This window comes from Salvelinus sp. IW2-2015, linkage group LG11 (assembly GCF_002910315.2).
Source record: "Salvelinus sp. IW2-2015 linkage group LG11, ASM291031v2, whole genome shotgun sequence".
NCBI classification, from domain to species: Eukaryota; Metazoa; Chordata; class Actinopteri; order Salmoniformes; family Salmonidae; genus Salvelinus; species Salvelinus sp. IW2-2015.
In genome coordinates this window covers 6,667,260-6,691,014 of record NC_036851.1, presented here as the reverse complement: position 1 = coordinate 6,691,014, position 23,755 = coordinate 6,667,260, and the positions used below count along the sequence as shown (strand labels likewise).

Below are 23,755 nucleotides of genomic sequence, written 5' to 3'. Positions count from 1 at the left end.
TAAACAGCGTTATGGTAATGTGGCCGTATTGTCACAAAATTGTACCAAACGGACCAGTTCGTAGCTGGATTCTTCACCGGTCTTTTATAACTTCTCCAGAACATAAATGTCGTTCGGTTCTCCAGTTCTGTGAGGTGGAAGAAATTCCTTTGTTCTCTATGAAACTTACTATCTCTATACTGTGGCCATGAGGAGATAATCTCCTCCAGGAATTTACGACCTCTCTTTCCACAGCAGCCTGAGTGTAACAGACAGAGAGAGGGGGATGGTGCTCGCTGTACCCAAAGAGGGCAACGTCATGACATCAGTAACCTATGAATGATGAGATTGTACTATTTAAAAGTGGGGTAAAAAAACAAACATAGGGTAGGCCTACATCAATGGAATTGTTTAATATTATAATAATCTAAAGAGTAATATAAGAATAAAATAGCGCAAAAGCATCATAACATACTTTATACTGAACAAAAATATAAACATAACATGTGAAGGGTTGGTCCCATGTTTCATAAGCTGAAATAAAAGATCCCAGAAATGTTCCATAAGCACAAAAGGCGTATTTCTCTCAAATTTTGTTCACAAATTTGTTTACATCCCTGCTAGTAAGCATTTCTCCAAGATAATCCATCCACCTGGCAGGTGTGGCATATCAAGAAGCTGATTAAACAGAATGATCATTACACCGGTGCACCTTGTGCTGGGGACAATAAAAGGCCACTTTAAAATATAACATTTTGTCACATAACACAATGCCACAAATTTCTCAAGTTTTGAGGGAGACTGCAATTGGCATGCTGACTGCAGGAATGTCCACCAGAGCAGTTGCTAGAGAATTGTATGGTAATTTCTCTACCATAAGCCACCTCCAATGTGGTTTTAGTAAATTTGACAGTACGTCCAACAACCGCAGACCACGTGAGACCAGCCATCTGTCTGAGATCAGCCACCCGGACAGCTGATGAAACTGATGAGTATTTCTGTCTGTAATAAAAATGTATTCTGATTGGCTGGGCCTGGCTTTCCTGTGGGTGGGCCCCAGCCCAGTCATGTGAAATCCATGAATTAGGGCCTAATACATTTATTTAAATTGACTGTTTTCCTTATATGAACTGTAACTCAGCAAAATCGTTCAAATTGTTGCATGTTGTGTTTATATTTTTGTTCAATATAATAGCAAATGCTCATGATATGTTTCATTTGAAAAACATTAAAAGGTGGTGGCACCTGTCAGTTGTCACAACAGTTGTCACGATAAAATAAGTTAAGAGGTTGAATTAAAGTGCCTGCTGCTGCTTACCTCAAATAATGTACCTCCCATTGGGTTTACTGAAGCCTATGACCCCTTGAATTATGTAGCTCTGTAGTTGTTTAAATTAGACCACTAATAAAGCAAGATGGCTTTTAGAGCTTGTCTTATCAAAGTAGTCTAGTGATGGGCGGTCCAGTAGACTGGGACAGGCATGAGCCACTGCCATCTAGGCTACTGCTAAAAAAAAACATTTTAAAAGCATCTCATTTACTTCACCAGTGGTGAAGAACATGTTACTAGTTGCAGTAGAGGCTAAAAATATGACAATCTGTGGTAGAGGTTTGGGATTTCACCCTTTCACACAATCATCTTGTATCAAACACAATCAAAGATTGTTTGGACTTTTCCTCTCTGTTACAATCAGTAACATCTGCATTGACCATTTCTTGCACTAACTAACCACAATACTACACTCACTCACATATACTACACTGACACTCTCACACAAAATCGCCACACACATATACACAACACACACGCATACCGACGCCAGAGACACACATACTCACTCATCATATGCTGCTGCTAATCTGTTCTTTATTTTACTCTTATTATTATCTATACTGATGTATAGTCATTTTACCCCTGCCTTTATGTACATATGTACCTCAAATACCTCGTACCCCTACAAAGTGATATGGTACTGGTACTTCTTGTGATTCTACAGAAGTGGTGCAAATTGCWGTCCCACCCCCAAAAAAACTATTTAAAAAAGCAATCAAGCCTCCGAAAATGTTTTTACATCATGATATGTTTTATTTCTGTCACACCCTGATCTGTTTCACCTGTCTTTGTGCTTGTCTCCACCCCCCTCCAGGTGTCGCCCATCTTCCATTATCCCCTGTGTATTTATACCTGTGTTCTCTGTTTATCTGTTGCCAGTTTGTTTTGTTCGTGAAACCTACCAGCGTTTGTTCCCCCGCTCCTTTCTGTTTCTTGCTCCTGTTTCCTAGTCCTTCTCCGGTTTTGACCCTTCTGCCTGCCCTGAGCCTGCTTGCTGTTCTATACCTTTCCCCACCTCACTGGATTATTGACCTCTGCCTGCCCTGACCCTGAGACTGCCTGCCGTTCTGGACCCTTTGCACCTTCTCTGGATTACTGACCCCTGCCTGCCTTTGACCTGTCTTTTGCCTGACCCTGTATTAGAAATAAACATTTGTTTCTTCGACACTGTCTGCATCTGGGTCATACCTGAAATGTGATAATTTCAATACAAGYCAATAACAAACATATTGTTATATTAATATATTACAAAATAATAGTTTATACACCTATTTATATTGAGAGGTGGCTGTCCCAAACCCTGACTCCTAGAATTAATGTTTGAAAATAAAGCAATTCATTATTTATTTCAATAGAATATCTTGAGGCGTTCTATTATTACATTTAAAGATAAGTCTATAATGTGCTATTCTGTAGTGTACGAGTTCACTCTACTTGAGTTTCTTACAATTGAAATAAGGGTCAATGGACTCTTCATCTAGTGGTCTTGGTCTTGAGACCACTCAAGACCACATAAAGTCAGTCTTTAACTTGTCATGGTCTAAACTCACTGGATCTGGGTCTGGATCTAGGGACAAATGTCCTGGTGTAAATCTTGGTCTTGGCTCTGATCATTGGCTGATCACTCCCGACCCATAGGAATCCACAATCAGTTGAATATTTTAAACGGTGGAAGCCCTCAATGACAATGTCTAGAGTCCTCCATTTATCTGATTGACACATGACACTGAAACCCCTGTTATTCTGCCAAAATAAAGATAGGTAAAGTGATKATTTTAACTTTTAACAACATAATTAATTAGATGCATAAGTAATTAAATCAATTACGTTTCAGATTCATACAATTAACATTGAACATTTTACAGAGAACAATAGAGATTATACAGTGCCTTAAAAGTATTCATCCCACTTGGTGTTTTTTCCTATTTTGTTGCATTACAACCTGTAATTTAAATGGATTTTTATTTGGTTTTCATATAATGAACATACACAAAATAGTCCAAATGTATTTATTTTTTTAAACAGAAAAGTGGTGCATATGTATTCATCCTTTTGCTATGAAGCCCCTAAATAAGATCTGGTTCAACCAATTTCCTTCAGAAGTCACATAATTAGTTAAATAAAGTCCACCTGCGTGCAATCTAAGTGTCACATGATCTGTCGCATGATCTCAGTATATATACACCTGTTCTGAAAGGCCTCAGAGTCTGAAACACCACTAAGCAAGGGGCACCACCAAGAAAGCGGCACCATGAAGACCAAGGAGCTCTCCAAACAGGTCAGTGGCAAAGTTGTGGAGAAGTACTGATCAGGGTTGGGTTATAAAAAAAATATCTGAAACTTTGATCATCCCACTGAGCACCATTAAATCCATTATTAAAAAATGGAAAGAATATGGCACCACAACAAACCTGCCAAGAGAGGGCCCCCCACCAAAACTCACGGACCAGGKAAGGATGGCATTAATCAGAGGCAACAAAGAGACCAAAGAAAACCCTGAAGGAGCTGCAAAGCTCCACAGCGGAGATTGGAGTATCTGTCCATAGGACCACTTTAAGCCGTACACTCCACAGAGTTGGGCTTTGCGGAAGAGTGGCAAGAAAAAAAGCCATTGCTTTAAGAAAGAAATAAGCAAACACTTTGGGTGTTTGCCAAAAGGCATGTGGAAGACTCCCCAAACATATGGAAGAAGGTACTCTGGTCAGACACTAAAATTGAGCTTTTTGGCCATCAAGGAAAYAACTGTCTGGCGTAAACCCAACACCTCTCATCACCGCGAGAACATAATSCCCACAGTGAAGCATGGTGGTGGCAGCATCATGCTGTGGGGATGTTTTTCATTGGCAGGGACTGGGAAACTGGTCAGAATTGAAGGAATGATGGATGGCGCTACATACAGGGAAATTCTTGAGGGAAACCTGTTTCAGCCTTCCAGAGATTTGAGACTGGGACGGAGGTTCACCTTCCAGCAGGACAATGACCGTAAGCATACTGCTAAAGCAACACTCAAGTGGTTTAAGGGGAAACATTTAAATGTCTTGGAATGGCCTAGTCAAAGCCCAGACCACAATCCAATTGAGAATCTGTGGTATGACTAAACTTCTTGACGCACGGATCCCGTTACCGGGATAATTTAACAACCGCTAAACTGCAGAGCGCCAAATTGAAAAAAAAAAAACGAAATATTTATAATCATGAATTCACAAGTGAAATATACCAAAACACAGCTTAGCTTGTTGTTAATCCACCTATCATGTCAGATTTTGAAAATATGCTTTACAGCGAAAGCAATCCAAGCGTTTGAGTTTATCAATCACTAGACAAAACACTAAGAACAGCTAGCCGCAAATTAGCTTGGTCACGAAAGTCAGAAAAGTAATAAAATTAATCGCTTAACTTTGATAATCTTCGGATGTTTGTACTCACGAGACTCCCAGTTACACAAATTTTATTTTTGTTCGATAAAGATTCGTTTTATAACCAAAAACCGCCATTTGGTTTGCGCGTTATGTTCAGAAAACCACAGGCTCGTTCCGGTCCTGAAGGGCAGACGAAAATTCCAAAAAGTATCCGTAATGTTCGTAGAAACATGTCAAAGGTTTTTTATAATCAACCCTCAGGTTGTTTTTAACATTCATAATCGATAATATTTCAACCGGACGGTAACCTATTCAATACTACAGAGAAAGAAAATGTCGAGCTACATCTGTCGCACGCAGGAACTAATCAAAGGACACCTGACATGTTTTGAAAAATCTCGCTCATTTTTCAAAATAAAAGCTTGCAACTGTCTAAAGCCTGGTCACGTTGAAGAATGGGCAATAATCTCAGTGGCAAGATGTGCCAAGCTTATAGACATACCCCAAGAGACTTGCAGCTGTAAGTGCTGCAAAAAGGTGACTCTACAAAGTATTGACTTTGGGGGAGTGAATAGTTATGCACGCTCAAGCTTTCAGTTTTTTGTCTTATTTCTTGATGGTTTCACAATAAAAAATATTTTATCTTCAAAGTGGTAGGCATGTTGTGTAAATCAAATGATACAACCTCCCCCCCCGCCCCCAAAAAAAAAACATTTTAATTCCAGGTTGTAAGGCAACAAAATAGGAAAAATGCCAAGGGGGGTGAATACTTTCGCAAGCCACTGTATTTCTCCAAATAAAATGTTACGGTTTTGAAAATCAGGTTAAGTGTCATGTCTTTACTGTTTTGTTAATTTGGTATGCAAATAATTTTTCTAAAATGTATCTGTAATAGAAGGTTTATCAAAATGATCATTTCGGTAATTTATACCTTTTATTGCAACTTTTTCAATAGTGACAAATTTAGTGGTATGGTAAGGAATTCAGGTAAATAATTTTTCAAATATGCAATACAAAGTGTGTGAGTAGTATGTCTACCTGACATATGTTGGGAGACATGTGCTGAAATTTTGGGAAAAATAAGATTTTTCAACCCCCAATTTGCACAAAACATTATTTTGGGGATTTTAAGAATGTCTCTTCAGATGATTTGTGCTATCTGGGATCCTTAGGATATTCCTACCCTAAAACCCTAACCTTATTCCCCCCCCCCCCCCCCCTAGCTAGCGGAACCATTGGGGAGAAGCTAGCTACAATTTGCTAATATACTTTCTACTGAGCACTACATTACATGATGTAAATACAAACATGAATTGTGTTATCAGCTAGTAATATTTCCCTCATAGAACTTAGACAGTGGCTAGAGGTCCGTGTGTGGAGGCTCTGAGTACCTGCTGTTTTTCTTATTGCACCCACCTGGTGTCCCATCTCTGCCAGTCCCTGATTGGGAAGAATGGACATCTTTTTATCTATCTTTTCATATACTAACTGGCCACCAGACTACAGAAACTAAAGCAATGGAACTGAAGTAATGGAATAGCAATAACTATAATGTTAGCAATGAGAATATGGTATGAGAGATATAAAAAAAAGTTAAGTATTTGGCTGCTTAGATTTCATTTATATGTTTTTAAGGGAAAAAAATAACAACATGAGTGGAACCATTGCTCACCTAATATAAAGTCAAAGTCTCTCCACCCCATCCTCTCCCCTTTTTCTCTTCTGTCTCTAGTGTCTCCCCTCCCCTCCTCGCTTCCTTTCCACTTCCCTCAATTTTTTATCTCCTTTCTCTTCTCCTGAAAAAGTAAAAAATTGTGACTGTAGATGGATAAGTTAGACCTACCCCTTATGCACTTGTAGATATGTTTGGATAGGTGTAAGTATTATGATAATGGCTGATACAAACCTAACCCTTGTTTGATTGGTTAGTCTGTAGTCCTAGATTTGTTTTATCTGCTTTGTTGTTTTTCCCCCAACATTATTTAGTGTGCTGTTTTGTATGTTAGGATGTGTTATGTATTTTTAGATGTGTGTGTGTGTGATAACTCCCACTGATCTTGTTTCCAGCATCTGGGTTCTTGTGTTTCTCTTAAGCCTTCTGTTCTGTGAGAGACAAACCACACCACAATGAGAACATTTTCTTTGTCAGAGGCCATATTGTAGAATGGAAATAAATGTTAAATGTCCCGTAGATAATCATATATTAAGAGTTACCCGTCTAACAGAACACAGAGGGTATTCTTTAATGGAAGCCTCCAACATAATCCAGGTAGAATCAGGAATTCCTCAGGGCAGCTGTCTAGGCCCCTTTTTCAAACTTTACTAACGACATGCCACTGGCTTTGTGTAAAGCCAGTATGTCTATGTATGCGGATAACTAAACACGTCAGCTACTACAGCGACTGAAATGACTGCAACATGTTAGTTTTTTTTAAACATAACTATTATTTAACTAGGCAAGTCAGTTAAGAACAAAATCTTATTTACAATGATGGCCTACACCGGCCAAACACGGACGACGCTGGGCCAATTGTGCGCCACCCTATGGGACTCCCATCACGGCCGGTTGTGATACAGCTTGGATTCGAACCAGGCTGTAGTGATGCCTCAAGCACTGAGATGCGGTGCCTTAGGCATATTAGATTTTGCGTTGTAGATATGTGGTGGTGGAGTAGTGGCCTGAGTGCACACACTTAATGCGTTGTGAAATATGTTGAGAATTTAATGTAATGTTTTTTAAATTTTAAATTTTCTGMACCCCAGGAAGAGTAGCTGCTGCCAAGGGGATCCATTACAAATACAAAATAGAAATAGAAAACAATCTTTATTTMGATAGTATTCTTGAATAATCTCATTGTCTACAGTATGGGCTGGTTTCCCAGACTCAGATTACACCTAGTCCTGGACAAAAAGCATGCTCAATATAAAAGTATTGATTTGTCCAGGACTAGGCTTAAGACAGGAGAGGGACAGAGGAGGAGAGGAAGAGGGTGAAATGGAATATACAGTATGGGCCAGGCACGTCATAGAAAAGAAGGGGGTTAGTGGGAGCATGCAGATAAAACCCAGTACACCAGATGAGACAAGCTGACCATGGGTCCATGGCAAATAAACACTACTGTAGTATAAACACTGGAGACTGGGACAGGGGGATCGAGAGACAATGTGGCTCCGTCCAACCCCACCCCTGAGTGCAACAAGCCATGCACTTAGCACCTGTAATCGAGTCAGCGGTATGAAATTCCAGTTGAGAGTGGGGAGCCGACCAAGCAGAGACAGAAAGGATGGTTTATCAATCCAGTACTTTTGGACCTGATGCCTCTCTGCTTGGCTTTCAGCATTGATGAATTAGGGAACTAAAGCCCTGTCCATTTTCAGACTTGTTTGACTGCACTTTAAATCAGGCATTTAAAACACCCCCTCGTTATTACACTTACTTAATCAAACATAGCTATTCATATAGTATACATGTGATATTTCCTTAAATTGTGTATTTTAAAACGGGTTGCTTAAAATTGAGCTATATTTAAATTGCATTTTGAAAAAAGAGCTCAAACAGGCACTTTATTAGCCACCTCTGGGGTCCTGAGAAGAGACATTGCCGCGGAGGAGTCTGGGATTCTTCCTTTCTAGCCGTGGCTCGTAATCTGCAAACATGGGTACGATCATTTTCCCTTTTTTTAACGGAACGATTACAAGATATAGTCATATTCCTTACATTGATATGGAATAAGGATGTCCTCTTACCAACTTTCAGTATAATCGTGGAAAAACGGGCTGTATTTGTACGCATATTTTCTAAATTTTACGGACAAATAGCGCGAGTTTCGCAACGTGGAGAGGGCCAGTAGCATGGCATGGGGTTCGGCAAGCGCTTCCCCCCACTGCCTTACGTTTCAGTCACCAAGCATTTACGAAGCCTGCTGGCTAGTTACTGAATTTTGGTTACAAAGTGATAGAAAAACAGCAGCGAACTGCATTAATCTGGCTAACTGGCGAATATATCTAGCAATGAACTAGGTAAATTGTTAGCTGCTGGATTGTCCGCACTTAACGTTAGTCATATGCGTTAAGCTACTGTAGCTCGATGTCTATTTTAGCTAACGTTAGCCAGGTTCTCTAGACTCCATTTGTAGGTATGTGTTGACCTATGTTTTGCTAGTCGACTTAGTTCACGGCATGATTTTAACTTAACCMTTCTATTTCCCCAGGAAAGTGTCGCGGTCTGCGTACAGCCAGGAAGCTGCGTAACCATCGTCGTGAACAGAGATGGCATGATAAACAGTACAAGAAGGCCCATCTCGGCACTGCACTGAAGGCTAACCCCTTCGGAGGCGCTTCCCACGCCAAGGGAATCGTACTTGAGAAAGTGTAAGTAGTTCGCTAACGTTACATCACAACASTCCTAATGAGTGTTCACTAATAACCATGCAAACTTTAATCCAGTGAAAGCTATGTGAATGCTGTATGATCAACTATGTACAGTGCACTAAATGCCATCTTTCATATACTGTCAGTCTGAAGTGTCGACTCCTCTCCCCAATTCTTCTTACAGAGGTGTTGAAGCTAAGCAGCCCAACTCTGCCATTAGGAAGTGTGTCAGGGTCCAACTGATCAAGAATGGCAAGAAGATCACTGCCTTTGTCCCAAATGATGGTTGCTTGAATTTCATTGAGGTAAGAGTCAAACCCAACATTGCATCCATCTTACCAAAGAACAGTGTACCGGTAACTATTTGTAGGATGTTGTGGATTGCCTCATATTRGGAATAAGCAGAGATTGATAAATTCCTAGAACATTAGCTAACTTGCCGGATATTTTAGGATCTGACGGACATAGTTGGGTAGCCATATAAACCAATGTTTTATACTCTGCCTGATATCCACTACAATGACAAATGGGACTCCCCATAAGTAATCTAAGAATATGCAGGTGGTGTGTTCAGGGACAATAATTTTGATATTCAAAGTTGACTGATGCATATTGTCTGGTGTTGTCCTGTGTATTTAGTTTGTTTCCTTTGGTCTTTCAGGAAAACGACGAGGTTCTGGTGGCAGGATTCGGTCGTAAGGGACATGCCGTCGGTGATATCCCCGGTGTCCGTTTCAAGGTGGTCAAAGTGGCTAACGTCTCCCTGCTGGCCCTTTACAAAGGCAAGAAGGAGAGACCCAGATCTTAAACAGTTCTTACTGTGAAATCAATAAATTATGTTTTCACAATTTGTCGGTTTGTTGTGCTTTTTGTTTRCCCCCATATATATATTTTAGTTGCAGGGATGGGTAACTGATCCTAGGGGCGGTATGTATGGTGTTTTCTGTATAATAATAAAAATCCCAGATCAGCATCTTTAGACCTGGGATACATACCGCTTGTGCACTTGAAAGAACTGGCTGTGAGACTGTCCCCAGAGGACTTAAGTTGCCCATCCTTGTACCAGTCTCGTTTGAGCGGCTTCTCTGATTCACTTGTTACATGTCCAAGTTGATGGACTACTTTTTTCATTTGAAGAACAAGTTCATGGATTTAGGTTGTGAGAAACCATTTCTCTTGGCTCTTTTGTGTAGCGTTGGATCATGCCAGATTGCTTTGTGTGGGTTCAGGCATTTGCTGCTACACTCATGCTCCATTGGAAGTTTTATTTATAGCTTGTCAGGAGGGATTGTAATGGTTTGACAWCGTTCGGTGTCTTGATTTGTTCATAGAACAGATGCATTTTATATTCTGTCAAGTTGTCATGTACCCCCTCAGGTAATTTGATGTGCCGTCTCATTTTGATTCATGCTGTGCAGTCAGCTGGAATTCAGGCATGACTGCCACAGACGGCTGCCAATTTACCTATTGTGTGTTTCTGTGTACGATGAGCCAGATGCCTTTTTTGATTTTGTTCAACCGTGACTTATCCCCCTTTCCGCACAAACTTGCCAGTTCCTAATTTAGCCACKCCTGTCTACATTTTATCATTTCTGCCATTTTTAGCTAGGGTAAAAACCTCCCATCAACTGATTGTGATCTTAATTTTGTGGCGAAGTGCTATAGCAAATATGATTTTAAAGTTGGGAGCATATTGCATTGGGTGGAACCTTTCACTTTGAGGTTTGTTGAGCTCATAGGACCAGACCATTGAATATGGTAAAGGGGATCTTAGGACATTTTACACAATCATTCAAATCCCATCTGTTCCCGCATGTAACCTCTCCTTTCATCCAAAATATTCATAAGATTACATTTTGATGCGTGATGCAATGACTTGTCTAGACATTATACATTAAGGAGACATGCAGTGTTATCTTGAATGACAAATTCATTGGTATTGGGGTGGAAGAGGATTTGCTGCAGATTAGGGAAGTGACATGGTTGGGAAAATAGGGTATGGACAGTTTGAATCAAATGGATCACCCAGACAAGTGGTCTGCTGCTAGAATGACAAGTGAAGAAATGCTGTCAGTTATTTTAGTACTTGGCCACAGACAACGACCATTGCTGTTGGCCACAGACAACGACCATTGCTGTTGGCCACAGACAACTGACGTGCTGTCAGATGGTTTTGATCTGTCATGACAATTGGTACTACTTTTTAGACTGACTGTTTTGACATTGCCACCTAGTGGAGTTGCTGCCAGATATATGGATTCCCTTAACTCAAACCCTCGTTTCGGCACGAATCTCTGCTCTCAGTGGTCAAACCAAGTAACATTGAATTACGGACAAAAACTGATACACTAACACATTTCAATATGTGATTGTCATGTTTTGTGTAAATGATTCAAGTGCAACTTGGCTGCTGTACATCCACTTAGCCTATACTTCCTGTAAGGTTATCAGGATCAATGAGACAGGCCATGGTTGCTGCCAAGAGTGATCTTACGGTTCTCTCCTTCAGAGGAGGCAGCGAGGATGATATTGAATTGAATCACTTCAGAGGTGGTGTCTGGTGAGTGAGAGATGGGTGATAGTGACAGGAATCCAGCAGCCTGTGCAGGGGCAGCAACCCATCCATCCTCTCCACAGGCCACAGCATTGTGACCAGACAACTGGAATGTCATAGGGAAACAGTTGATGATAGTAACACTCCCAGGGTGATGCTGTGTTTGAGTAATGATGGACAGGCACTTCTCATTACACTGGACATGTTCCCATAAGTACGGGTGGTGATTCAATGGTCTTATTTACAACAATGCACACAGAATACACTGAAGGTATTGCATGTATTATTTCCACTTTKAAAACTGTTCAATTGTGACTAAAAGGAATGTTAATGCGTTTTCTTATTCACTTTCTCCGGTCTATGATCCTTTTAGCATGAATTCAGTCATAAYGGTACATCTGTTTGTCAACTGCAACATGGTAAAATGCAGGAGCAGGGAAAGTGTGTCAGTGAGTGTCGTTCAGTGTGCCAGAGGTAAAGAGTAGTAACCCTGGTCGCTGGTTTGTTTCATGATCAGGGCTCAGTTTCCCAAAAGTTCTTAAGGTGAGAACCTTCGTAAGAGCATCGTTAAATCTCAGAGCTGTTTCCTAAAATCGTCYTTTTTAACGTCACACTTGAAATCGTTCGTAATTAAACTCCTGTATGGAACGATTTTAGTGCCAACAATAATTGTATTTGCATTTTATGTTGAATTTGTATATTCGGATATTGCATTTAATGTTTTTGAATGTTTAATGCACAAATGTAATAATTGAATTAATAAATGGAACTTGTATTTTATGATTTGAAACTGAATTGAATGAATGTGGTTTCATTATGGTAGATATTGCATTCATTGTTTGTGTATCAAACCATAATTTCAAAGTTTCATATATTTAAACGCCTCAGATGCTTTCAGATTCAGTTTTCAAATTCAGTTCTCTAAATTCAGATTCAAAACCAACATCCGAGCACTTTTCCAGACTGGAAACGTAGAGGAGAACAGATAAAAACAACCGCTCTCTGTGGTAAACAGAAGCTTCTGGCAGTTTCTGAAGCCAATGTGGCATGTTTAATTTATTTTCTTCCTATGAATTTGGCTCTAGTGTTTTAACCACTTTTGCTATAAGCTATTGACCCCATTCCTGAAAGCTAATATACTCTGGAACATGGACATGCTTTCTGTTCTATGATTATCACAGGCTGCATTAGTAGAGAGTCTCACAAAATTTGACCCACAAGAATATATACTGAATTTAAAAAATATAAACACAACATCCAACAATTTAAAAGATTTTACTGAGTTACAGTTCATATAAGGAAATCAGTCAATTGAAATAAATWAATTAGAAATAAAGAAACCGGCAAAGTTTCTGTTTACCGCAGTGATTATGTTCTGCTACTTTCCTTGCTGGCAGGCAAAGGATGTTGACTGGTTTTGAATCTGAATTTAGAGAACTGAATATATCCAACATTGATAAACTTGAAATMATGGTTTATAAACTTGATACTCATACAATGAATGCAATATCTACCATATTGAAACTGAATATATAAATATTGAACTTGAATATTAAATTAAATAGATCATTTGATAAATTGATCATTTGTTTAGGATTACGTTTTTTAAATTCAAAAATATAACATTCAAATTCAATATCCTAAAACAATTGTAAAATCATGGAATTCAAATACTATTTCTGTTGGCACTGAGATCGCTCCTAATTAACGTCTGCCTCAGACCATGCTTTTTTTTGRCCTCTCGCGTCACTTTATACACAGAAGACCTCCGCTAAACATAAAATCACATGGTTTATCTGTCTTTATGTGGCCGCTGATAACGTCAGAACAAAGTTCTACAAATACAAAGTGGCCAATGTTTTTGCAATTGATACAGACAAGCGATGTATAAAAATATGCTATAAAATGAAACCAGAGATGACTGCATTACAATATAAACAGTAGTCGGCCCATTTCAATCATATTGGTACATTTCATGTTCAATTGAGTTCTATTTTGCTACTTGTAGGCTAACGTCTGTAATTTGTCTCAACATATTTCATGATATGTAGCCTAATGTGCACAATGATGTGCCAAATCGGTGATTCAGTGCATTTTTATTGGGTAAGCGTTATAATAAGCTGCCTCAATATTTGCAGCCATAGGTAGTAATATATCCAGCAGTTGTGAAATAATTAAAGGAAATATTGAATGGTATGGAAGTCCAGAGAGGACAAATTATATATATAAAAATAGATTGCTACACTAATATATGGTACCTTTCATGCTAGCATCGTGCTTGGAGCTCATTATCAGTTTATACGTTAGAAAGTTAGCCAGCTAAATACCTTGAGCTAAGAGCTGGTGGGACATTTAAGCCCTAAACAATGCCTGACAGGCAACTTCCACCCAGGCTGTATGCCACCCCCAAGACCACAGCCAATCGCATGCAAGCAACAACGCAGCTAACTTGGCTAGTCTTGTGAGCTAGCTAGCTAGCTGTCTGGTTGTTAGCTTGCATAACTGATATGTGTATAATTGTAAGGGACACTTCATGTTTTATGGATAATATTTACATTTACAGAGTGGGTGAGCTCCATTCCTGACAAGCTGATCAGATTAAACATTTTGCCTCAGAGCTTGATCATATTCAATAGCAGCCTAAGTGGTTGATAAATCAGGATGATGCCTTGTAGGCTGTTTTATAGGTAAAGCACCTTGCAGGCAGATTAGCAGTCAGTGCATTATGTATATGATCAAGAGTGGGTGTGCTCTATTCATGCCAGGCTGATCAGATTCAATAGCAGCTTCAGAGGCTGATAAGTCAGGGTGCTGTATTGTAGGCTGTCTGCAAGGAGCCTTACACATGAAAGAGCCTACAAGGCAGCTTCCTGACTTATCAGCTTCTGAGGCTGAAATTGAAACTGATCAGCCTGTCACTCATTGTAAATGTGAATATTATCGACAAAACATGAAGTGTCCCTTATAATTATACACATCAGTTATGCAAGCTGACAACCATCATAGATAACAATCTAGCTAACTAGCTTGCTCACAAGACTTGCCAACTTACTGTGTTGTTCCTTGCATGTGATTGGCTGTAGTCTTGGGTACGGCACGCAGCCTGGGAGACAGTGCATGTTCAGCACTTAAATGGCCCATGAGCGTATTGCGATTAACAAATGGCTCCTTGATGAGGTAGGTGGTTATTTTAGGGCTCCTTTGGTGGCGCAGCGGTATAAGGCACTGTATCTCAGTGCTAGAGGCGTCACTACAGACCCTCGTTTGATTCCAGGCTGTATCACAACTGGCTGTGATTGGGAGTCACATAGGGCGGAATACGTTGCCCGGGGTAGGCCATCATTGTAAATAATGAACTGCCTAGTTAAATAAAGGTTAAATAAAAAATGTCAAAAATTATTGTATAAATAAATGATGCCATGGTAATTTTGTTATTCTCGTGATCTCAATAAAACTTTTATGTTGTGATCGTGATCTCAAAGTAATGAGGGAATCGTTTTTTAAATTATTCATATGTCCTCTCTGGACTTCCCTAGTAAGGAGAAAGCTGATCGAAGAGCAGCACTCCCTTTCTTTAGATCCTATCAGTATCGACACATGCTCAAACAATGCACTTAGCGACCGTTAATTGTCTCTGCATGTTTTGGGAAAGGTATGTTACATCTTCGGAGGTTGAAGGAAAGAAGCATGTTAAAACACTGGTAAGCCTAAGTTCTATCACTATCGGGAAACCAGGCCCAGGTATTTATAGCAGGGGAGGTATAAATAGAAGTGGTGATGTGTTATTCATGACCGAAATCGACCGAACGGCCCGCCACAAGGAGTCGGTAGAGCACGATGAGACAAGGATAACCTGTTTTGAGGCCCACCTGATAAGCTTAAAAAATATAAATTCTGTTTTGCATGTTATTTTGGCATTAATACMTGTCACATATCAGTTTCCCAAACAATGTACACTTTTTACAACTCATTGAGTTCATAAAGCCGCATACAAACATGGTCTCTTTTTTGCTTTCTTGAGTAAGGCAGCTCCAAAATGCAGGTGTTTCAGCCAAGCTCAGTGCTTTCTGTGGTGGTGAGGCAGCCAGCGGAAAATACGGAGCGCAGGGGTTGGTAATATTCTCTAGTTGCGCTGTGATTGGCTCAGTGTTCTGTCACTCATGGGGACACTACGTCACCGCAAAATCTACGGGTAGAGCCAAAAAATTCAAGCCCCTTAGGTGCTGCCATAGACTTACATTAGAAGTGCCCATCCAAGAAGGCTCAAGGGGGCCAGAAAAGTTTGAATACATTGGCAATGCTGTCAATCCAGGATGACTTCTGCCGCATAAAAAAAAGGAAACTCGGATATGGGAAATTTCAGACTTRAGTGAGTTCAAGACAACTGGGAAATTGGAAGTGCCCATCCAGGAAGACTCAAGGTAGTTTGCCACAGATACAATGACATCAAATCACGTTATATCTACCTTAGCTMTGATTGAACTCATCATGCCACCATCAATCTTTCAAAATCTTAGCTAGCAAGCTAGACAAGTCATCATAACTGCATCAAGTCGACAATCTACTGGCAAATCCTTGTCATATGAAGAGAAATTATAGATAAAAGGTATCGGTGCTCATCGGCCATTGGACATAAACATTACACAACAAGTTTGAAATCGCAAATTCAACAATGAGTGCTGAGGCGCGACTGTAGCCTTGGGTTCGATCCAAGGCTGTGTCACAGCCGGCCGTGACCGGGAGACCCYWSGCRSYGCACAATTGGCCCAGCGTCGTCCGGGTTAGGGGAGGGTTTGGSCGGCCGGGATGTCCTTGTCTCATCGTGCTCAGCGACTCCTTGTGGCGGGCAGGTTGGTGGACTTCGGTCGTCAGTTCGACAGTGTTTCRTCCGACACATTGGTGCGGCTGGCTTCCGGGTTAAGCGAGCAGTGTATCAAGAAGCAGTGCGGCTTGACGCTCGACCTTCGCCGAGTCCGTAGGGAAATTGCAGGAATGAGACAAGATCGTAACTACCAATTGGATATCACGTGAAAGGAGGTAATGCCATGGGCCAGAAAAGTTTGAATACATTGGCAATGCTGTCAATCCAGGATGACTTCTGCCACGTTCAAAAAAACTGTAAACTCGGATATGGGAAATCTCAGACTTCAMTGAGTTCAAGACAACTGGGAACTTSGATAAAARTAGCTCCGACTGGGAAAATACGGAAAATAATTTTGAATAATAATTTAGATTTTAGGCCTCTTTCGCTACAAGCTTGGCATACCTGTATTTTGGGAGTTTCTCTCATTCTTCTCTGCAGATCCTCTCAAGCTCTGTCAGGTTAGATGGGGAGCATTGCTTCACYGCTATTTTCAAGTTTGTCCAGAGATGTTCGATCAGGTTCAAGTSCGGGCTCTGGCTGGGCCGCTCAAGGACATTCAGAGACTTGTCCTGAAGCCACTCCTGCGTCGTCTTGGCTGTGTGCTTAGGGTTGTTGTCCTGTTGGAAGGTGAACCTTCGCCCCAGTCTGAGGTCCTGAGCGCTCTGGAGTAGGTTTTCTTCAAGGATCTCCCTGTACTTTGRTCCGTTCAWCTTTGCCTTGATCCTGACTAGTCTCCCAGTCCCTGCCGCTGAAAAACATCCCCACAGCATGATTCTTCCACTACCATGCTTCACCATAGGGATGTTGCCAGGTTTCCTCCAGACGTGACGCTTGGCATTCAGGCCAAAGAGTTCAATCTTGGTTTCATCAGACCAGAGAATCTTGTTTCTCATGGTCTGAGAGTCTTTAGGTCCCTTTTGGCAAACTCCAAGCGGGCTGTCATGTGCRTTTTACTGAGGAGTGGCTTCCGGAAGAGMCTAGGAAGAGTCTTGGCGGTTCCAAACTTCTTCCATGTAAGGATGATGGAGGCCACTGTGTTCTTGGGGATCTTCAATGATGCAGACATTCTTTGGTACCCTTCCTCAGATCTGTGCCTCGACACAATCCTGTCTCGGAGCTCTACACACAATTCCTTCGACCTCATGGCTTGGTTTTTGCTCTGACATGTACTGTCAACTGTGGGACCATATATAGACAGGTGTGAGCCTTTCCAAATCATGTCCAAACAATTAAATGTACCACAGGTGGACTCCAATCAAGTTGTAGAAACATCTCAAGGATGAACAATGGAAACAGAATGCACCTGAGCTCAGTTTCYAGTCTCATAGCAAAGGATTTGAATACTTATGTAAATACGGTATTTCCGTTAGTTTTTTCCCCAAAAATGTATAAAAACCTGTTTTTGCTTTGTCATTATGGGGTATAGCTTGTATATTTCTGAGGATTTTCTTTCATTTATAACAAATTTTAGAATAAGACTGTAACGTAACAAAATTTGGAAAAAGTAAAGGGGTCTGAATACTTTCCGAAAGCAATGTATATTATTTGAATACTTTAGTATATTTGTAATATATTAAAATATACTTTTTTCCCTCGCTTGGGCAGATATATGGCTCATTACAATCTCGGAAATCTACGGACAGTTCCTTGGACTTCATGGTATAGTTTCTGCTCTGACATGCATTTCTTCGGTGGAGTTTAACCGTCGGTTGGCATCCAATATGTTGCATTAGCGCCCCCAACTGAACTATAGAATAAATCCATTACACTTTGTGATACAAAATGGGAAAAGGGAAAAACWAAATAAAAATATTTAATCACCCTACCAACTAACCCTACACTCATTAAAACCTACAAACCTTTTCCACTACTTTAATCCTATCTGAACCTACCCCAGGCCAATGACCTGAGAGGACGGGACACTACCCCTCAACACATCCTGTAACTCTTCTGAAGTCAAACCTCTTCCCCCAAGTACTTTTCTGAAGCTGCCACCACAACATCTATTTTCTGTGACTCACGTTCCATCTCTGCGGTACAGTTGATAACCATTGCTATGAAAGCTAAGAAGCCAACCTTACTGAWKCATATCACTCATTGGCCTAACCCTCTGTTCTGGCACAGATCTACTATTCAGAAGGATCCTCTCAGAATCCATCACCTTTGATCCAACCTCCTCTACTTTCTTCACTGCCTCAGCATACGACATCTTCTGCACTCCTCTAACCCTGGCCACCRCAACCTGCCCCTCTCACACCGGACACCTCCGATCCCCAGCAACATGGGCACCCCTACAGTTAACACACAACTTTTACTCCACCAAAACTACACATTCCTCTGTCCCATGTCCTCCTGCACACTTCCCACATCTTGAAATCTCCCTCCTACACACTGCTGCTACATGCCCATAAACGTGACACCTATAACACCGCAGTGTATTCGGCACAAAAGCTCTAACAGCATAACTCATATCCTAACATTACTTTGTCAGGTAAAGACTCTGAATCAAAGCTTGAAAGAATAAACTGCCCAAAGCAGCTATAGCCTTTAACATATTCTTACCTCTTTGTTGATTGATATCCATTGAATTTTAAAAGGGAGACAGTGTCAAACAACACAGCCATTTGCACAAATATGAAAAGGTAGATGGTATCATCCTAAAATTATCAATTTAGATAATACAATTTTTTTAAACAATCTCCTCAGTTTAACAACAACAGCAGGTGGTCTCAAATTCAAATTTTTCAGTTGGGCAATTAGGTTCCTGCACAATCTAAGGAGGTTCCTCAATGAATCTCACCTCATATTTTTTTATTTTACTAGGCAAGTCAGTTAAGAACAAATTCTTATTCTCAATGAAGGCCTAGGTTAACTGCCTCGTTCAGGAGCAGAACGACAGATTTTTACCTRGTCAGCTCAGGGATTCGATCTTGCAACCTTTCGGTTACTAGTCCAACACTATAACCACTAGGCTACCTGCCACCCATGGTTCTTGAAATAAACTTTTGGGGGCATTTTTCAGTGCCAAGAACCATAAGGTTCAATGTGGAACTTGGATGATCTTAGAAGAACCCTTGTAGAACCCCACATGTTTTTAGTGTACTGACAACAGATCAGCTCCTAGAGAGGTATTACCATTTATGGCTACTCTTCCTGGGAGCCAAACACATTAAGGCACTTACATTACATATAAAACAAAAGTATCACATTTTAGGGAAGACCCAGATGCAGACAGTGTTGAAGTAACAAAAGTTTATTACAAGAACAGGGGGCAGGCAAAACGACAGGTCAAGGGCAGGCAGAGGTCAGTAATCCAGATTAGAGTTCAAAAGGTACTGAACAACAGGCAGTCTCAGGGTCAGGGCTGCCATAATGGTCAAAACTGGAAAAACTAGAAAACAGGAACTATAGAAAAGACAGGAGCAAGGGGGAAAACACTGGTAGGCTTGATGAACAAAACGAACTGGAAACAGACAAACAGAGAACACAGGTATAAGTACACAGATGATAATGAGAGGAGATGGGAGACACCTGGTGGGGGTGGAGACAAGCACGAAGACAAGCACGAAGACAGGTGAAACAGATCAGGGTGTGACAAAAAGATAAAACAGTACATCATATAACATTATTACACCCCTACATATATACAATACAACATGTATTGTGTATATATAGGGTTTACTCAAAGCCAGTGGCTTGTCAATAGTAAAGATTGAAAAAAGTAAGGGGCCTAAACAGCTGCCATGGGGAATTCCTGATTCTACCTGGATTATGTTGAAGAGGCTTCCATTAACCATTTGACACGTAAATTCGAAATATTAATAATGGCCCTTACAGCATGAGTCCTTTTTGCACGCGGTACCAGAATTATATGCTGCTGTTCTAGAATTTGATTGCTGCATTTTGCTGCTATTCTCTACACCCCTCATTGTATCAATACCGCAATGTCTGCTTCATGAGGCTTCATAAAACATTCTTCCTATAGTAGTAGCAGTGAGTATCTACAGTAGTATTGATCATTTTATAATTATTATTATCATCTATATATTATCACCATCTGAAAGAGGCTTTGGTATTAACCTGTCTGGGAGGATGCACGTGTGAGATAGGGCGGTACAATAGTGGCATACAAAAAGTGAGAGCGGGCTATGAGCATATATTACATATACCGACCATGGCTAAGGCCAGGAAAGGCTGGCATCCAAAATACTTTTTCTTCATTTTGAAAAATATATTTCATTTATCACCACTGGACGTCACATCACCAAGCAAGGAAGATTTCTCATCAAATGCGGTGAGTATTATGGCTTGGATAGGTTTTAGCCTGGTCGAGGCGGAAGATAATGAGAACAGGGTGGTGGACAAAGTCCTGTAAGCAACAAAGTGAGGTAGTTTGTGCGTGCAGTCAGATTGAATGGTGTGTGCGTGTAATCAGCTATATTGTGTGCAGAGACTGTGGCATGAGTAAAGCAAGGTTGTAGATATAATTGGTTATCATAAACTATGGAGCAAGACAGGATTATCTAGGTTTATACTTTGGCGCCATCTACAGGCTGAATGTTACGTTGGCGGACCAGTTATCGCTCTCCTTCCAAAACGTGGTTACACATATAAACTTCAAGTATTACTAACTATACAGTAAATTCCTTGGAAAAGTCTATGTAAATTAACAAACCAAATCGTGCTCTTTGGTCTACAGTAGTCTACAGTAGTCTACAGATTAGGCTAAAGTTTGTTGAAATAATCAAATCATATTTTCCCTTGCCAACAACCATTTGTCCAAATGATAAAACATAATTGCTAGAATGCATTACAAATCAAGTAATAACAAAAGTTGATTACATACTTTTCTTTTTCATTTCAGAAATGTAACCCAGGAGTCCATTTCCAGGGGTATTATTTTTATTTTTATTTGACTTTGTTTATTTGCCTCTTATGTTGGTTTAAAACAACTGGGAACTCTGAAAAATACAAGGTAAATTCATGACATCAGTGATCTTCAGGTCGGAAAAGTTGGAGCTCTAGAAAGAGCCCAGAGTTGGAATTCCGAGTTGGATTACCGTTCAAATCTATGTTTCCCATAGATTTGCGCCGTAATTATTGGGACAGTGAAGCATTTTTTCTTCTGTCGGCTCTATACTCCCAAAGTTTGGATTTGAAATCAATGAAGTTAAAGTGCTGATGGTCAGCTTTCATTTGAGGATATCTTCATCCATATCGGGTGAACCATTTAGAAATGACAGCACTTTTTGTATGTAGTCCCCTTATTTTAGGGGACCAAAAATATTGGGACAAATTTACTAGTATGTATATTAAATTAGTAAAAAGTTAATTATTTGGTCCCACATTTATAGCACGCAATGACTACATCAAGCTTGTTACTCTACACATTTGTTGGCTGCATTTTCTGTTTGTTTTGGTTGTGTTTCAGATTAATTTCTATTGGGCACAAAATAATGTTAAATAATGTATTGTGCCATTTTGGAGTCACTTTTACTGTAAATAAGAATATAATGTTTCTAAACACTTCTACATTAATGTGGACGCTACCACGATTACAGATCATCCTGAATGAATAGTGAATGATGATGAGTGAGAAAGTTACAGATGCACAAATAAACTCAGCAAAAAAAGAAACATCTCCTTTTCAGGACCCTGTCTTTCAAAGATAATTCGTAAAAATCCAAATAACTTCACAGAGCTTCATTGTAAAGAGTTMAAACACTGTTTCCCATGTTCGATGAACAAGCATGGGGTGGCAGGTAGCTTAGTGGTTAGAGCATTGGACTAGAAACCGAAAGGTTGCAAGATCGAATCCCTGAGCTGACAAGGTAAAAATATGTTGTTCTGCCCCTGAACAAGGCATTTAACCCACTGTTCCGAGGCTGTCATTGAAAATAAGAATTTGTTCTTAACTGACTTAAATAAAGTTTATTTTTTATTTTTTATGAACCATAAACAATTAATGACCTGTGGAAATGTCATTAAGACACTAACAGCTTACAGACCGTAGGCAATTAAGGTCACAGTTATAAAAACTCAGACTTAGGCCTTCTACTGACTCTGAAAAACACCAAAAGAAAGATGCCCAGGGTCCCTGCTCGTCTGCGTGAACGTGCTTTAGGCATGATGCAAGGAGGCATGAGGACTGCAGATGTGGCCAGGGCAATAAACTGCAATGTCCGTACTGTGAGACGCCTAAGACAGCGCTACAGGGAGACAGGACGGACAGCTGATCGTCCTCGCAGTGGCAGACCATGTGTAACAACACCTGCCCAGAATCGGTACATCCGAACATCACACCTGCGGGACAGGTACAGGATGGCAACAACAACTGCCCGAGTTACACCAGGAACGCACAATCAGTGCTCAGACTGTCCGCAATAGGCTGAGAGAGGCTGGACTGAGGGCTTGTAAGCCTGTTGTAAGGCAGGTCCTCACCTGGCAACAACGTCGCCTATGGGCACAAACCCACTGTCGCTGGACCAGACAGGACTGCCAAAAAGTGCTCTTCACTGACGAGTCGTGCTTTTGTCTCACCGGGGGTGATGGTCGGATTCGCGTTTATCTTCGAAGGAATGAGCGTTACACCGAGGCCTGTACTCTGGAGCGGGATCGATTTGGAGGTGGAGGGTCCGTCATGGTCTGGGGCGGTGTGTCACAGCATCATCGGACTGAGCTTGTTGTCATTGCAGGCAATCTCAACGCTGTGCGTTACAGGGAAGACATCCTCCACCCTCATGCGGTACCCTTCCTGCAGGCTCATCCTGACATAACCCTCCAGCATGACAATCCCACCAGCCATACTGCTCATTTTGTGTGTGAGATTTCCTGCAAGACAGGAATGTCAGTGTTCTGCCATGGCCAGCGAAGAGCCCGGAGCTCAGTCCCATTGAGCACGTCTGGGACCGGAGGGTCAGGGCTAGGGCCATTCCCCCCAGAAATGTCCGGGAACTTGCAGGTGCCTTGGTGGAAGAGTGGGGCAACATCTCACTGCAAGAACTGGCAAATCTGGTGCAGTCCATGAGGAAGAGATGCACTGCAGTACTTAATGCAGCTGGTGGCCACACCAGATACTGACTGTAACTTTTGATTTTGACCCCCCTTTGTTCAAGGACACATTATTTCTGTTAGTCACATGTCTGTGGAACTTGTTCAGTTGTTGAATCTTGTTATGTTCATACAAATATTTAAACGTTAAGTTTGCTGAAAATAAACGCAGTTGACAGTGAGAGTGAGATTTCTTTTTTTGCTGAGTTTATCATACCAAGACGTGTGAACCTCTTAGCATTTTA

General features: G+C 40.8%; 1 protein-coding gene across 1 annotated transcript; it reads left to right on the top strand.

Moving 5' to 3' along the window:
* The first annotated feature begins 8,246 nt into the window (after positions 1-8,246).
* LOC111969710 (small ribosomal subunit protein uS12) lies at positions 8,247-9,892 on the top strand. Its single transcript, XM_023995911.2, has 4 exons — positions 8,247-8,330; positions 8,883-9,042; positions 9,227-9,347; positions 9,704-9,892. Exons 1-4 carry the CDS (start codon positions 8,327-8,329, stop codon positions 9,848-9,850), a joined length of 432 nt encoding a protein of 143 aa, XP_023851679.1. The 5' UTR covers positions 8,247-8,326; the 3' UTR covers positions 9,851-9,892.
* The last annotated feature ends 13,863 nt before the right edge of the window (positions 9,893-23,755 follow it).